Source organism: Anser cygnoides, chromosome 3 (genome assembly GCF_040182565.1).
Source record: "Anser cygnoides isolate HZ-2024a breed goose chromosome 3, Taihu_goose_T2T_genome, whole genome shotgun sequence".
Lineage (NCBI taxonomy): Eukaryota > Metazoa > Chordata > Aves > Anseriformes > Anatidae > Anser > Anser cygnoides.
Window position 1 is genome coordinate 51842530 of NC_089875.1, and position 18620 is coordinate 51861149.

The window sequence follows — 18620 nt, forward strand, 5'->3', positions numbered from 1 at the left end:
GGGTCTTTAAACAAGGAGTCTTAGAGAAGAAGTTTCAGAAATTGATGTGTGCACGACTTCTAGTCAATATTCAATGTTAACACTTTCTTGCTGACAGGAAAAGAACAATTTCCATTAAGGTTATAAGGTCCTTTTTTTTTTTTTTTTTTCCTTTGACTCACTGCTTAATGTTATCATATGAGCATTCATTAGGCAACTGCTAAAATTATTAGCAGTTAATCCCTCTTTTATAATCTCTCTTTTATTCTGACTGAACTCCTGACAAAGGACACACTGAATGTATGACATACTAAGTGAGTACAAAAAAGTTTATGTTATTTTGATATTTTTCTTGAGCCTGAGCCCAATTTGTATATTGCTGGGAACCTATGTATATTTAAGGTGTATGCAACTTTTTTTAAATGCATCTCTAAGTAAGCAGAATAAACTGCATATTTGACAGGTACTGCGTTTTGATCACAGCGATTGGTTGGGCTGATAATAAGCCAGTAAAATATTTTTGGAAGAACAGCATTCGTACATGGAAAAAAAGCCCTTGGATTATTTTGGAATACTCGGGGAAAGTCATTGTTTTACTGATTTATTTGCTTTTTCCTGATTAAAATACAGTAAATTACTTGTTTTCAAATTGTAGGATTAGAAACACGTAAAAATGCTTAAAGCAATATGCATAAATACATTATTGAAAGAATGATATGATATGATAAGAATGATATGATATGATAATTTTATTTTATTTATTTTTGTGTTAACATACATTACATTACAAACATATTTGTATGTTATTTTATATATTTCTTTTCATATTTAATAGATTCCTTCATGGTCAACCTACCCCATTTTGTCAAGAATGGTTTATTTAATGTTCTAAGTTTCCATGAGAATTGGCTAATTTAGTTTCCTGTGAGAATTTAATTAACAGGTAGAAAAGAATATATAGCAAGAGTTAACATTTTGTTAAAGTAATATAGCTGCCTAAATAAGGTGAAGGACTTAGATAAACAACTGGGACTGAAATTGTTTTTAATGTCTTGCTTTTATTCTAATAAAATTTTTTTGAAGGTCTCAAGGGAAAGATAATTGTGACAAGTTACTGCTAAAGATCTTGATGTTTCATTATATCAGTCCTTAAGAAAAGAGTTAGGTAACACATGCTTACATTTTTCTCTGTTCTTTATTGCTGCCATAACACAATTACTCACATCTAATTGTCATGTTTGCAGCATTGTTTTGATCTCATTCTCCTAGTTTGCTTGACAAAGAAAGAATTGTTTGTATGTCTGTATTTCATTCTTCTGCCTTCACTGAAGTCAGAGGCAGAGCTTCCGTCTACCACAGCAAGAGTTGGCCTTACTTAATTATCATGTGTTTTATCTGTCTGGTACATTTGTAGACTGATTTTTGAGGGGAAAAAAACACTATTCTGACACACACAAATATATATATGTGTGTGTGTGTATATATATATATATTTTTTTTCCTGTCTATGGGCCATAGAAATTTATTCACTTCTGGTATTACCATCTAGTTTTCCTCAACTGGCTTGGGTTTTGTATTTTAAGATTAGTTAGTTAGTCAAGCATAGATATATGTGTGGTGCCAAGCCACTAATTATAAGGTATATATGTGTATGTACTTTCTGTGCTACTCTGTTGTCAAAATAAAGGAGGTGCAAATTATTTTGACAGAATTCTGTTAAAATTCTGTTAAAAATAGTAGTTATGAAGACCAAGAGCAAATATGTGTATTAAAGTGTTTGAGTTTTCTTTTATTATTTAGCTGCTTCCCACAGTCTACCATCAAAAAAGGATTTCATTCACTGACCCATCTCCCTTCTGTCACTGAACATGCTGAAAATGTAAATGACAGTAATGTGGATATGAATCAAAGTGAGAGACACTCAAATGCAGAAGATTATTCTCAGGTAATAATTTTTTTTTGACCTAATTTTATATTGCAAAGGATAGTCAAAGATGAAATAGAAAATACTTGATTCTTAAATATAGGTTTTATAGCATATATTTTTTTTTAGCTTAGTAAGCTATCTGCCCCTTCCCCCAATATTTAAGCGAATTCACTGTTCATTCCACTTTATAGCTAAATTGATGTATGGGAAACCTTTACTAACATTTTTCATTTTAAACTTACATTTATGCTTTTTTTTCTGTTGTTGTTTGTTTTTTTCTTTCTTTAGATTATCAAAGTAATATTGCTAACACTATAAATTCATGCAAATGAGGATTTCTCAGGGCTTGTTCAGGTTGCCTCTAAATTCCTCCAAACAGATTCACTAGGGATAGCACACTGAGCGCAGTTTGCCAAGCTGGCCAAGGAAATGCCTCCACAAAAGGAAATGGTGATCACTAGAGATTACTAGGTAGATGTTGCCACTGTAGTTTTCCATGATAAATAAGGTTAATCTTACCCCAGATCAGTAAAATATTACTAGGATGACTTCTGGCAGATCTAACCACTGTTTGTTGTTGTTGTCATTTGAAAAAAAAAAAAAAAAAAAAAAAAAAAAAAAAAAGGATTGTACCTTGTTCTTTATATACACAGCCAAAGTCTGCTTTTAGATATGGCTCTAAAAGAACACTACTTGTAGTATTTAAACCTTATATTTTGAATGGAGAAAGGAGACTTACAAAAAGAGACTTTCTGGAAACTACACTATTTCATGCAAAATATTTTGTACAGGAAAATTATTTGCAGCATAGAGAAATAGAAACAGAAACATTCAAGTGATTGAACAAACAGAGCTCCACAGATGTCATTTTATTAGCACAACACCTACAAAAAAATCCAAATTGTCAGTGCCATTATCTCTTCAATTTCATACTTAGTGCAGCAAACACCACTCATAAGAGCATGTGATAGCTTTTCTGTCTTTGACTTTCTGAAAATTGAGAGAGAAATCAGCCTAACATATATACAAATGCCTTTCTTAAAATCTCAAAATCTGGATCCAACTCAGTAAACCAACTATATCTGGGCTAAGATGGGGAAGAAGCACTCCCAACTTCTAAATGTTTACTACAGTTCTCCCCTTCATATTCATTTTCTGTCCCAAGTAAAGAATAAGTGCCTCTTCTATAGTTGTTTTTTTTTTTTTAACTTTCAATATGATTACATTATAAAAAATAATTTAAGAGTCTCTATAAAATATATTTATCCATAGTGCTGCATAAAGGAAAAACAGCATCAAAGTGCTGATCCTTACAATCTTTTGATAAAGATGATCCAATTTAAAAATTTCTACAGTACCTTTCTGGGACAAATTGATAAATACACATGGGGATAATATTTGTGGTATTTCGTTGATGTACAGTGACTGCCTGTAGTGTTACAAAATGTGTTTGAAGACCATAGAACTGCCGTTGAGGATAGTGTTAAGTATCTTCATAGACAAAGCAAGTAATAATTTATTTTGTAAATTTTGAAGTAAAGGGAATTTTTTTTCTATGTACTTTTTGGAGTACCTATATGTTTACTCTTCAGAGTACAGTATAATGCCATTTTTATATTTCAGATCTGAAACTCAATGTTTTAAACTGTTGTATATCTATATTGTCTAGAAACTGTATCTGTGTGTGGATATATTTATTCGGTATTATTTAAAAATAAGACAACGTTGCAGTGAAAGAGAAATCTTTGCAGTAGAATATATTTTTGGCTATTTTGCATTTTGTGTACATTTTAGAAACAAAAAATAGCTTAATTAGTACTTCATGACCTTTTAAAAGTCTTTTTAATAATTGCAGCTTACAAAAATCATTACAAAAGCAGCAGGGTAAAAAGGTGCTGTAAGTAGTATAATAATTATTGGTTGGATTACTTCTGTCTCTATAGCTGTACAAATATAGATTTAGATAATTGCAAAGTAATAGACATTTATGTACTAGGAACATAGAAGTAGTTTGGAATATCACTTTGACTTTCTCCTCTAGTCCAGGAGTTAAGAGCCATTCTGCATGTGGAAAGCTGGTATGTCACAGTAGAGCATGCAAACAAGGAGAGTCAAGGGCGAGTAAGAAAATACATGAGAGATATTGGTAAAAAAAAAAAAAAAAAAAAAAAAAAGAATGGTTTGAAGAAGAAAAGAGTGTGACAATCTGAGGGCAATCTGATTCAGACATGAAATGTAGGAAATCACGAGCAGCTAATTAGCTTATATTTGAACCTTACCTTTGCCTCAGTTTAAATCTCAGCTGAAAAATACTGTGCCTATTAATAGCTGTGGTACGTAGGTAGCACTGTATTTGAACTGACTGCAAAAGAAAATAAAGTTTTTAACTTGCAGAGCAATCTTCTTTATTTCACCTATTAAGCATTTTAATGAAAAAAAATATGAATACCCTTTGGAAATTCATTATGGAAGAGCTTTCTTTCCATAGTTTTAAAACTTGAAAAAACAATATACATCTAAATCATTTCTTGTTTGTCTGATTTAAAATCAATTAGTGTTTAAAAAACAAAAACTGAAAGAGAAACTTTGATATCCTCTACTCACTATGTAATTGCTAATTTGTAGAATTTCATATTGTTATATTGAGCATTGTTTCTATTTTAAGCTGTGTGTTTGATATTCAGGAGAAATCTGTTTTAATAGAGATGTAGATCTGGTAAGACTTTTGGGGTGGAGCAGTTTTATGCTTTAATGGAGATCTGATGTCAGCTGCTGAGCCAGATCCTCAGCAAGTTTAAATTGGCATATTTAAATCAACGTCAATGAAGAGGTGCTGGACTGTGTCCAAAGAAGGGCAATGAAGCTGGTGTAGGGTCTAGAAAACAATTATTTTGAGGAGTGGCTGTGGGAACTGGGGTTGTTTAGCCTAGAGGAAAGGAGGCTCAGGGGAGACCTTATCACGCTGCACAGTTACCTTAAAGGAGCCTATAGAGAGGTGGGAATCTGTCTCATCTCCCAAGCACCAAGTGGTAAGATGAGGGGAAATGGCCTCAAGTTGTGCCAGGGGAAATTTAGGTTGGATAATAGGAGGAATTCTTTACTGAAAGAGTTGTGCTGCATTGGAACAGGCTGCCCAGGGAAGTGGTTGAGTCACCATCCCTGGAGTTCTTCAAGAAATGTGTAGATTTAAAACTTAGTAGCATGGTTTAGTGGTAGAATTTAGTACTAGGTTAAAGGTTGGACTAGATGATCTTAGAGGTCTTTTCCAACCTGAATGATTCTATGATTCTACAAGTATATGAAGCTACATCACTGAATATGTGTTTCCTTGTTCCTAAGGTCTGTTGTTACAGAAACAGAATAGGGAGAATTGAAAGATAAAATTTTATGAGCTAGACGTGCCTTCTTTGAAGAATATTAATTTGAACGACGTGGTGTTATTTCTTGTGTCCCCAAGTTACTTATGCCAAATAATAGAAATGTTCAATTATTGTTTTTTCAAACACCTTTATTGTTTTCCTGTTTTTCCCATTCCCTCTGATTTTTCAGTTCTTAAAGCTTTGTGGATGTTTATTAGGAAAAAAAATCCTTTAAAATATCTGGTTTTTGTAGTTAAACTACTGTAGTTAAACATTCAGAAAATGCATTTTGTAAATATTTATTTAAAAATTCCATAAAATAGGGCCCAGTTATTTAGTGAAGGGGCTTGTTTTTTGTTCTTATTCAACAAGAACATAAGTAATTTATATATGCAAGATGCATTGCAATGCATTTGAAAGTATATTTTTGGTTTGTTCTATTTGGTTGCAAAACTTTATTTGTGGAATAAATAGCTTCCAGTTCTAGAAAGTTTTCAGAATTTTAGTTTTTTTCTTTCGTTTTTATTCCCTATCCACCTTTGTGGATAAAACAAAATAGAAAAACAACAACAACAAAAAAAGGCCCTCATACATAATTTGCAGAGTATGCTTTGCAGTTTTCTGCAACAGTAATTTTGGCAAGCTCTTTTGAGAAAAAGATTATCCTGGAACAGTGTTTCCTTGCAGCTCACTCATTCAGAATCCTACTTAAATATTGTTCATTGAGATTAATTATTTAATACGAGTTATCTCCAAATTCATTAGAAATAAATATTTTTACCTTCTCTTTGAGGAAATGTTGAACACTAACAAAGCAATAAAAGCCTAGTCCAAATACATTTTACATCAGAATTTGCAATGGCTACTAAATAATTTAATGGACATGCCTGATTGCTATACCCAGAAATCCTAAGCAGAACACTCTGACTTTTTTTCATGGCTTCCTCAGTATAAAGCTCTCTGGCAATGCTATTTACTAGAACAGAACTATTAGAATTGCCACTCTTTTCCACTAATTTAAACACAGTACACTTGTTCTTTGATGTTCATACTTTATTTTTCAGTGTCATCCCTATGTATACAAGCTCCAACTTTTGCTTCACAACTGATGTCAGTCTATTTAGTTAGCTTGTTCAGTTTTGTGCTTTTTTCGTGTTACCAATAAACTTCCCAGTTCTTTTTTCCCAAACTTTTTTGTCTCCTCATTCTGATCCTTCTTAGCACATACTTCTTTAAGGTCTATTAGGCTCAGTGAATTGGTGTTGAGTTACAGGATGGCTAGGTAGAAACAAAAAAATCAATTTTCTTTAAGAATGTTTGGAAATTAATTTCAGTCTGCACAAAATGAAAATTCACATTTCAGGAAAAATAAAGTATACATGGGATGTTACACACCTGAATTAGAAGAGGGACTTGAACACTCAGTTTGAACATTTGTGGTATAGCAAATCTTCCTGACAGGCCCATAAATATCTACTTGCTTATAAAGATTGGGGACAGTTCCAATATCAGAGATTGAAGAAAATAATACTGCATATTAGTAATTCAGTATGTTTAAGCCATTTCTGTACCTCAGTCTGTGCACATCTATCAACTTTGCAGTTGTTCTTACATTTGTACCACTGCCTTCTTTCGAAAGTCATCTCTGTTACCTTCTTCCACAACACAGCTAAAAATAGACTAACACATTTAAAGAAAACAGTAACTTAGGAACAGGCAAAAAAAATAAATATGTGTCCAAGTGACTATATTTTTAAACCGATTTAGTGATTTTGTTGGCTCTCAGGCCAACATCAAACCTAAAAATGTAACACAGGGCAAGATCTTAAGAAATATTTTCTTTTTTTTTTTTTAGTCTTAAAAATGATGTTTTTGAAGCTTTATTGATTCACCTGCAATTATATCCAAATAACTTATTTTTGGAAGAAGATTATTTCCAGAAAAAATGGTTTGAAAGGTTTTTTTATATGTCATTTCTAAAATAGAAAAAGATAGTGGTTTTATAAAAATATCAGATAGCTTTTAAAACATTTTGTTTTGTGCATTTGAGTAAAATAACAACGTATCTAATGTTAGGAGGTTAAACAATGCAAATTAATCTTTGAAATGAACAAGATAGATATAAATCTATGAATTACAATTATTTTTACAATTGTGTGTGAACAATTATAAAACCTAAAAGATGACTAATTAGATTTTTAAGTTAACTGGCAAATTTGCCCCACATTTTGCATTTAGATTTCCTATTGATACGAACAATAAGTAACTAAACTCTCCCTGAATCTCTGTACATCCTTTCATATTTCACAGCAGGATCCAAGTCTTTCTTTAAATTCCTTCTTTATCAGATACTGTGGCAGAGCAGATTTGGCCCTTCAGATAATGTGTACTCATTAAGAAAGAAAAATGACTTTTTCTCCTTCTATGCCAGTATTTTAGATGCTATAGCTGAGGCTATAGCATACGAGCATGAGAACTTCCTTAACAATCCCAGTCATCTCAGTACCACTGAGATTTAGGTAGAATACATCCCATACCATTACAGAAGCAGGCACCTTATGTCTACACTATGTCTGTACTCCAGAAAAGGAAGTTGACCCTGTGACTCCTACAGGAAACTTGGCAATTCTGGAACTATGCAGGTTGTAGACTACCGTGCAGAATAAAAGACAGCTGTATGCACAGGTACTTCTGAAGTCACAGTGTAAAGAGGATATATAGCCCATGTATAATTAGACGTTTTTAGACCCAAATGTTGAGTTGTGAATGCACTGTGACAGGTGATCACAGCTTGTCTTCTGTTTTGTACAGTTGTACGTACAGAAATTTGTACACAGGCCCTTAGATGCAAAATCCTATTGTCTCCTCTTCATTTGCTTTAGAAAAGCTAGAAATGCATCTAAAAAGGACATGTAAGATGTAATATATTTCAATTACCAGATTGTTCAACAGTTAAAAATTTCAACAATCTATGTATTTTACTCTTAATTGCTGTTTATGTTAGATCTCTTTTGAGCTTTGACTCCTGAACATTCTTTAAAAATATATGTCAGATTTAAAGTAAAGTTTAGAATCTGTACTGTGCAAAAATAGGCCTTTCAAGTTCTCTTAATAAAGAAAATACTGCAGTTACATTGTACATGCTAAATTATTTTGTACTATTTTGGAACAGAGACTCTTAAATCTGTAGTCTATTCACTCAGCTCATTCCTTTAATTAGTTCAGAGAAAATAAAGCACCTAGAATTTTGACAGTGGTGAGATTCCAGAGCTTATTCTGGGACTGTGGAGGTGCTGTAAAATGCTGCAGGAAGAATTTTATTGCAGCTAGGAATTAAAGTTGAAAGCCCTGTCTTTCCTCTAAGGATGCATTCACAGGTTCCTGCATATTGTGTGGGCAAGGTAAGTCTGTAATGGGAGAATCAAGGCACACCTGAAGCTACTGCACAATGACAATGTGCAAAGTTTAGGTATAAGGTATAATTGTAACCTACCATCCAGTCTAACTTACTCAGACTCCCTGAATTTTGTCAGCCTGCCCTCGAACTACCCTTCTAGATTTTATTGAAAAAAGCATAAAAGCAACTCCAAGTCAGTCCAGCTGCCACAATCCCTTTTTGAAATGCAGAACAGGAAATCACTGCGTGTGTCCAGATGTTGGTCAGCTCAGTGCTATCGACATCAACATCAACACCTATGTCCCTTGTAAAAATGGGTATATATCAGGAGTTTGGGCAGGGGGAAGGTAACACTTTGTGTTAAAGGGAGAGGTGGAAAGAAAAGAAGCTTGCAAAGTTGTTTGCAATAGTGTTATTAGGCTTCAGTGTTTACAAAGGTAAAGCTAGTGCAGTTAACCCATTAATAGTGTAGTGGAAAATGGAGTTTCCAAAAGGCTGGCTAACTGGATTTTAACTTTAATGCACATGGATATTACATTCATGTTAGTCCAGCTCCTTGAGCTTGAAAATGGGATTGACCGGAACAAAGTTGTTTGTCAAAAAAAAAAAAAAAAAAAGAGAGCGCGAGAAAAAGAAGAAAAAAAAAAGAAAAACAAAAACAGCAGGCAACTTTGTATTGTGCAGCTGATACAAAACTGAAGATGCTGTAACAATCAGGCATGCTGTCTCCATTGACAGTTGTGTACACTTGTGCAGCAAGAAACATTTGTTAGAAAAAGGAGCTCTCTATATACTCTCCAAGAATGGAAAATTAGAATAGAATAGAATCAGGTCTAGAATAGAACTAATTAGTTCTTAGAATAGAACTTATAGTCAAAGAAAAGTGGTAACAGAGAACATTTTTAATAGTATAGGAGTAGGCAAATAGAACATCTTTTATCTGAAACTCCAGATCACATGTACTTCCCTAGAAAAACATTCCCTCTCCCTACTTCTCCCTTTTCCTCTCCCTCTCCCTTTCCTTCTTTTTCCTTCTCCCTCTCCTCTCCTCTCCTTCAGAGATAACTTAATAGCTTGTTTATTACAGCTCAGGGAGGACTGCCCAAAAAGCTAAAAAAAAAAAACAAAAAACATTTGCCCAAAAAACATTTTAAACATTTTTTTTTCTTTCATATAGGATCAGCATAATGCAGAGACACCAACTGAAAGTAAGTATGTTTGAAATTTATATTCAGACTTCTGCCAGTCTCATATCATTTGGCTTTGGTGTTAACCCTCATGTTAAGAATATGAACCATCTTATGTTTTTATGGGTGTTGGTTTTACAGAGAAAGACTTCAAAGAATGGGTATAATTGCATAGAGTGAAATCTTCAGGTTGGTATTTTAAAAAATCCCTGACTTGCAAGAATATTTTGAAAAAAATACACTTTACACACTGCAAAGTTATTCTGCAGTAAAATATGCTGGATTTTGTACACAGAGCTGTTTTTCTGATCACTGTTTTATATTTCTACTGAACTGTACTTCTTTTTTTTTTTTCTTTTTTCCCTGAAATAAAAGAAAAGGATAAGAAAAAAGGACAACTTCCATTTTAATAAATGCTATGGTTTTAGATTAGTGTTTGAAGAGTGTGCAGATGGAAAATACTGAGTCATTTTTCAAAATAAGTAGCTTTTTTTAAGCGAACATTTTAGCAGTGTTGTCAGGAGAAGTTATGTTCCTTCTTTGTCAGTGAAGTGACCAGATAAGCTTCATGTACAACAAACCTTTTCAAAACTTTCTGATAGGGTTCTTCCTTCTACCAGAGTCCTGAAAGTGAATCCCAGAGCAGAATAACATGTGAAATGTGAATAAGCTTCATGCTTTACTTACAGTAGGATTCATACATGTGATACTAATACTTATTTTGTTTTCAGCAATTTATTCCCCGTTGAAGCCTGTCCAATTCACCTTTGCTTTTGAACCATTTCTGAATGTTGATTCTCATGGGGGGAAAAGACATAGTGTTTTAAAAATGTTCGATTTTGTTCTCTGTAAAATAATGTGATCCCTTCTTCCAATAATTGAGAAATGTGATAAATAACCTCTTAGTTATTAAAGGATGTACACAGTTTTGTAGCTTCTACAGTAATTAAACACAGTAATTTCATGCAACATGAATGTTCATGCCTTTTTAAACTTTACTCATTTTCTGGAAAATTGTGCAACCAATCAACCAGCTCTAGTAACTCCAAAATAGGATACAAAATAAGCTTATAAAGAAAGAAAACCAAACAAAAAAACACTGGGCCATACTTAAAGTATAATGAAGACTGAAAATACATTTATGATTTTTAAATATCTTGAAGCGAATGTGAGTCATTCCTGCAAAACCAATACTAATAAATATGTTTTACTAATAAATAGCTTTTAATCAGTATGTTCAGTACAGGAAAAAGACATAATTTTTATATTATACTTTTAAGAACTGTAAATGATTTCAAGTGCTGTAGTGCTTGAATATCTTTTCTTTTGACTTCTATATGGTATTTTTATTAATATCTTTCCAGTAAATAGAACCAAAATCTCACTGTATCAAAATTCTATAAGTTAATGAGCTGGAAATATAATTCTCCAGCTATTGTCTCACAGCTTTGTACCTCTTTTAGTTCTATTCCAAAATCCAATAGAAAAGTAGTAGTTTGCAGTAGATGTCTCCTTAAAGCCTGACATGAATATGTTGGGATGTTGGATTATTTTTGTAGCTGTCACTATTAATTGATTCTGAAGTTAGTGCATCTCAGTAGCCAGATAGCTGTCTTTTCTGCTTATTCAAAATCTACTCAAGAATGGTAGAAATTGGTGCTAGAGTAATAACATGATAAAGTTTTTAACAGTTATCATTCAAAATTTGTAAAAATCAGACTGTTGGCTGTTAAAGTGGATAAAATCCTAAAAAGTGAGGTATCTTCATCAACGCTCAGCAACATATCCTGAATGAGCGAGACACTCCTTAAATGTTTCAAAAGTAAGAAACTGAAACTGAAAGAACAAGAAAATGCAGGGTTATCTCAAAAAAAAATATCTTTTTAATTCCATTGGGGAAGAAATTCCTTCAGTCTATATAATAATCTTTGCATGCTGCATTCTGAAAAACTCTTCTTGTAGCCAAAATAGCCAGAAGAGAGAAAGCTGATGGCTTAGGTAAGCTGGAGATGACTCCCATTCTTGCTCTTCTTTTGTATAAATCAATCAACTTTGCATCTATCAACTACTGGAAGAACTTTTTGCTTTGTTGTGAATTTGTATCAGCAAATATCATGAGAAGAGGTGAGAAATCTGTATGATACCTATACTGGTATGTTGTGTATGTCCACAAAATATCACATGATAGTCTTGTGTTTTGTTTTATAACAAATTTTCACATTGTGCTACAGGGAGCTGTGGACAGCTTCCTCCATGAGGTTCATGCTGTCATAGCATAACAGAGGAAAATGTGGAGGTGGACATGTTTACATCCTCTGACCTATAATACTAATAATTCACATTACTACTGTAACAAAATCCTCTGTGCTGAGGTTAGGGTTTTTCTCACAGTCTCCAGGTGATCTCAACTTGTGTGTTGTCATTTCTCTATGTAAAATCCATTTATTACATCTTTATGTAGTTAACAATCATTACTGGATTCAAAGACTGGAGCTCTATGCTCATATTAGGTGGTATGATTGCTTTTCTTTAAATAATACACTTCCTTTTAAAGTCTTAATTATTAACAAACCCCATTTCAAAAATTCATTTTAAAATAAAAAAATATTGGGAAAGAAGGCTTACTAATAAATCTTGGTTTAATGCTTTGCACTGTGTCATGCACTGTAGGTTGTGAGGGTTACTTCCTATTATTCCAAAATGATTCACTGAGACTTTCAATTCCACATAATGTCTGAGAACATGAATCATGAACCAAGACTGAGAGAAACAGAGAAATCTTATTTAAAATATTTTATTTATCAGTATAGGATTTTTAATGCACATTTTATCATTCCTAAAAATTTCTCAAAGTGTACGAAGTATGTGAATGAGGATTCAATAAGTTTATGTCTTCAGAGCTTGGTTACAGGTCATCAGACAGCTGAATACATGGACAGTCTGATGTCAGGAAAGTTCCTTCTCTTCACTTACAGCAGATTTGACAAGCATTCCTATTGAGGGCAGTGCTATTTTACAAGCAAATTTAAACATATAAATGAATCCTTTTCTTGCTCTTCACTACCATTTTCTTTTTAGGAAACTTTGTCCTCTTATATTTGTTATAAAATAAAACAAAATAGGTTCAATATTCACAAAAAACTTCTTAGCCTCATCAAGTCCATTGAAAACTTGTACTGTCGAGGTTCACCAAATCCAATGCAATTTTTCTTTTTGTAAAAATGTGGTGCATCATTGTCTTTCTCTAGAATGTCCTGAGTAGAAAATCATAGCTTTACAAATCTGCCAGAAAAACAACAATGTCCTAAAACATATAATTACACTTAATTGTGCTCTGTAATAAAATTAATGTTCACAAATTTACACTTGCTCTGTCTGCTCTGTTTTTACCATAAAGCAGCTATATACAAGATTAAGTGCTTTCCTATGATTCCTAATTGCTGTTGGTGCAGATGTTGGTAAATGTTGGTCAATCTGATGTAACTCATTCATGGTATCACATTATTCTCATGATTATATGTTATCTCACAGAAATCTTGCTGTTCCAGTATGTTTACCCAGAAACCTGATGACACTAAAATACAGTCTAGAAATGACAAGATCAGAAGGTGAAATTTCAAATAAGCATGCTGGAATTATTCAGTGTGATGTTATTGTTATACATATGGGATATATTGAAGTAGTACACTTCAGATGTAGAATATTTTCTAGATATTTTCTCTGATTGTGTGGAGAATCTTTAAATTTTCCATAAAAGTGGCTAGAATTTGATGTTCTATTGAAGTTGATAGCTGGAGTTACTTTCAGCTTTGCAGTATTATATAATGCTTTTTTCATAATGAAAATGTAATTTGGTTTAAGGCAGCTCAGATTTGATATTTCAATTTCTTTGCACGCATGAAGGGGAATAATGCACATTGTCCCAGCAGAGTTTTTCATTAATAGTCGGGTCCTTTCAAACTTGGCCTTCTGTGATTTTGTGAGAATCTATGGCAAAGCAAAAAAAAAAAAAAAAAAAAAAAATTTAGTTGAAAGAATATCACTATTTGTTTCCTCATATTATTTTCATGATCATTGTAAAAAACCCTCTACTCACATTTCTTTATGGTTGGAATGCATTTGCAATTTATGTACTTCTACATTGCTTTCTGTGTTTTGTTGTAGACCTCTGTGTATTGTTGTTACTTTCAGCATGTTTAACTAGTGTTCTCTCTCATTTTACAATCATCAGCAAAATAGCTTATTGTGCAAAATAATAGCTAAAATGGTGTAATAGATACACATGTTCTGTTCATGATGGTAGAGTAATATTTTTGGTTATTTTTTTTTCAGACCTCTGTACTATTCTATCTATACATATCTACATACATCTAGGTCACTATCGAACACATGGCCTTAATAATTTAAAATACACATGGTAATTTAGAGTATTTACAAGACAAGAAGTGCAATGACTTTTTGCCACATTTTGTGTCTGTACAATATAAAATACTTTCAGAGGATTACTTACCATATAATTTTCCCCATATAGGAATACAAGGAGCAGAGATGAACATAACTCTTCAGCTATCAGCACAGCACTGTAGGAAATTCATTCCTTTGCTGTCGTATTTATTTAACTCAAATAGTTCTTTTCATTACCCTTTGTACAACAAACTGATGAGTTTGCCCCCACACCACTTTGTGCTGCTGAATAGCATGGTTTTAGAATAGAAATTGCTCAGTACTCATAATTCAAGTGTATTGCAGACTGTCCACCACTGAAAGGGGCTGACTATCCTCCTTTCCCCAATCTTATATCCTTTCCTTGCATCAGAACCAGTGATCACATGGGTCTTTGAGGACCCTTTGAAATTTCTGCTTTAAATGGGAAATTTCCATTTTTGTACATCTATTCCCATAAACCAGCTTGTCTGTCACTTTTTACAAAAAATGAAGCAGGAGAATATTTTTCAGTTTTGAAAAATTTTGAACACTTTCTTTACAGGGTAGTGTTATCTTGCCCTTTTCCATGTATTTGGCTAGCAGTCCATTTAATTCATAATTTGTGTGTTCTTCTAAAGAGCTAGTTCATGACTACAAATAGCCAGATAAAAAGTATCCAGATACTGAATGTGTCAGCAGCCAAAATGTAGTCAGTTTGATGAGGGAGCTTGATTTACATTTAAGCATCTCAGTAAAAAGCCAGAGCTTGAAAAATAATGAGCACTTATCAAAACCAATGACAGCTTTTGATGTTAACTGTCTTAGAAATGTCTTCTCGCTTTCTTAAGAACTTTACTCTTTCTAATAATTCTGGGATTGTCATGCAGTACAATTTTTTCTTACTGTAAAAATAGGGATTCATGTAATAAACTCTGCTAATCTGTGTTTGTATGCTGCTCTTTCTTTTTTTTCCTTTTTAGATTTATTATTTGAGTTTTTATGTTGCTTTACTCTTAATTGTTCATCTGCTTTTATTTGTTGTCTTTTGTTGTTGTTGTTGCAGTGGATGTTTTAGTATTACTTCTATACTTGAGTGTTTTAACTTACTCATCAAGTTACTTTTTTTCCTCTTGGTCTTGATTGCAGCATTAATCTTTGTTGTTTGAGTTCTAGGTAGTATCAAGTTCTTGAATTTCAATGTGCTCTGCCTTTTTCTAAAGATCTTTGCCATGTTTAACTTTATAATATGCTTACATTATATCCCTGTGTATTTGATTAGTATTTGCATTTGTTCAAGGAATAAATTATATGATAATTATGGGCAATTATTTTCTGAAATTATCTTCCATATGTCAGTCTTAAAATACTAATTTATACTGAGCAGCTCTTAAGATTTGCTTCAAATTTATTTATAGTTTTATTTCATAAATTATATCTCCACTATAACACCCAGTGTTAGCAGTTTCTCATAGCTGGCAGTGTCACTTCTTGCATACAAGGTATGTAAGCAGCTTGTTTTATTTTTTTCTTATATTTCTTTATGGAGCCAGGAAGCTCTGAACAGAATATTCTTTAGAGCACATGGATAAAAAAGGATAAAATATGACATTTTGATGTCATATGACATTTTTCTAGTGGGGAAAATTCAGCCATTTTGTTGACACTGCTTTTGCTTTCCTTTAGTTGTACTGGGAGGGCTAAGGTTTCCTGTGGTCCCAGTCTGCATACATAATCAACAGAAAGGTTTATGTATTGACTTTTAAATAATGTGGAACATATCTTCTCTTTGAAGGCAGCAGAGATCTATTGACCCAATTGATTCTGAACAGGGTCTATTGATAGTATTCTAGCATTGGTGTTCAAAATGAAGAGAAACATTGAGCTGCAGGAAGATGACAATGGCATAAGACATAGTTCAGCTCTGGTGACCCTTTCTGTGATAGGCAGATTTGTAAGCCACTGTGGTTATTTCACTAGAGGCCTGAAAGCTGTATTAACTTATATCTAAGAAAAAGCCTAGGTTTCCCAGCTTTCAAGAAGTTTTTCCATACTGTAAGGGAGAGAAAAAGGTCTTTGGCACATTTCATACAATCATAGAATCATCTAGGTTGGAAAAGACCTTCAATATCATCAAGTCCAACCATCAAGCTGACCTACCAAGTCCCATCACTAAACCATGTCCCTTAGTGTCGTGTTCACACATCTCTTAAATACCTTCAGGAATGGGGACTTCACTGCTTCCATGGGCAGCCTGTTCCAATGCTTCACCACCCTCTCTGAGAAGAAACTCTTCCTAATATCCAATCTGAATCCCCCCCCCGGCACAACTTGTGGCTGTTTCCTTGTATCCTATCACTTGTCACCTAAGAGACTGACACCTTCTTCGCTGCAACCTCCTTTGAGGTAGTCATAGAGAACGATGAGGTCTGCCCTCAACCTCCACTTCTCAAGACTGAATCTCAAGTCCCTCAGTCACTCCTCAGAAATCTTATTTTCTGACATCTCCTTACATTACACTACTTATCATTCTTGAAAAACAGTTGCAAAAATAATTTAGAGCCATCTATATCCAGTAAACTCATTATTCAGCAGATCGCTATGTTTCACTGATCATGAAATATTACAAAGCATATTTAAATATAAATTATGCATTTTTCTAATTAGCTTTCTCATTTGTAAAAACATGTTTGGATATTACCTCATGTTTTTCCTTAGGAAACATTCTGATTTAATAGCTGTTAATGTTTGAACTGTTCTATTAATCTCAGCTATTCTGAGCTCTCCTCAAAACTTCTTTTTGGAGAAGACTAAACATCTCCTACAACAATTTAGATGAATCTCACAGAGTAAAGGCAGAGAAAGGTGATATTTCAATGCAAATTAAAATGTTATTAAATGATTACAAAATGTTTCTACATGACAATTCTGTGTTAATATTTTGGTATGCATATGACAATAGTTCCGATTTTTCTACAAGAAAATAAATGTAATATTGTTCAAATTAACTTCTGTTAACAAGTAGTTAGACAGACTTGTGTGTGTAGTATCAAAGGAGCACTACCTAAGTACCAGCAGCAAAACTAGGTCTTTATGTCCTCACTGTCATATATTTTTTGTCTTCTGGGGGTGATAAAAAATTATGTCATACTGCCACACCAGATTTTCACTGAACAGAAGCTTTGGACAAATTGTTGTATATTTCTTACATGCGCACTTCAGATGGAGGCAACAAGAACCCATACAGAATTGTTTCAGTCATCTTTTCAACTTTTTAGTTTAGTGTTTTTTTTGTTGTTGTTTTTTAAACTTTTAAGATGTGTGGAAAATACCCTGATAATTTTAGGATAATTTTTAAAAATAAATATAATTTTACTTTGATGTACATATTATTAGTGTATTGAATCTGTGTGTCTTCTTATCTCTGCAGAAGAATTGCATGAAAATATTAGTTCTGATGCAAAACAAATGTCAGAAACAGCTGCTACTGATATGAACAGCCAGAGAGAGGATAAATCAAAGGAAGAAATCAAGTCAGAAATTACTTCTGTTTCCAAGGAAACCTGGATTAGCTTTGAAGACTTCTGTGTTTGTTTCCAGTAAGAAACAGAGGTTTTGTGTTGTATTCCTTAAAATGTATGGTATAATAATGATAAAATGTGAAATGTGACTATATAAAACCTGTTTCTTCTCAACAGATCTTTTATGTATAACTATCCTTCCTTTCAGGGTAGTCCCAAGGCTTCAGATTTACTGTCCCTATTGGCAGTGAATCTGTAGGTGCAGCCCCAGGCTGTCTTGGGTGTGCCCTCCAGAGTACTGCAGAGAACACAGCCATTGGCTTCATGAAGTGTATTACACACTGTATGTAATGTGGATAGAACATGGTAGGTCATGGATCACATAGCAATTCGGGTGCTCTCATCTGACACATCAGCCACTGGTTGGCCCCAGTCTGTGAACGTTACAATTCTATAGCAATAAAAATTGTTGAAATCTTCCGTATTTGAAAGGGAAAAAATTCTCAATATCACATTTTTACTCACACTTAGCACTTGGCATTATGCATGTGTAGCATATAAAGCATAGACGAGACGGATCAAGATGAGTGCAACATTTATGTTGCACATCAGCCCTTAGGTAAGATTTTGTTTTCCCACTACTTCAGAACTTACTGCAGAAAAGAAACTTTGTATTCTCCCACCAATTTTAAAATTTCTTCTTTTAAAAATTGTGTAGTTTACTTAATATTTATACATATATATCAGACCTGATCTGTATATTAAAAATAAACACCCTTTTCTGATGTTCTTTAAAATCATTCCGCTATTTGTAATTGTCACGTTACT

The 18620-nt window shown here is 33.2% G+C and overlaps 1 protein-coding gene across 3 annotated transcripts in view; it reads left to right on the top strand.

Moving 5' to 3' along the window:
- Positions 1 to 18620, top strand: part of ADGB (androglobin) — a 118497-nt gene that overhangs the window by 43019 nt on the left and 56858 nt on the right. For all 3 annotated transcript variants that reach the window (XM_066994174.1, XM_066994175.1, XM_048067872.2), the window contains 3 exons: positions 1780 to 1924; positions 9840 to 9870; positions 17702 to 17870. In XM_066994174.1, coding sequence (XP_066850275.1) covers positions 1780 to 1924; positions 9840 to 9870; positions 17702 to 17870 — 345 coding nt within the window. The remainder of the gene's footprint in view (positions 1 to 1779; positions 1925 to 9839; positions 9871 to 17701; positions 17871 to 18620) is intronic.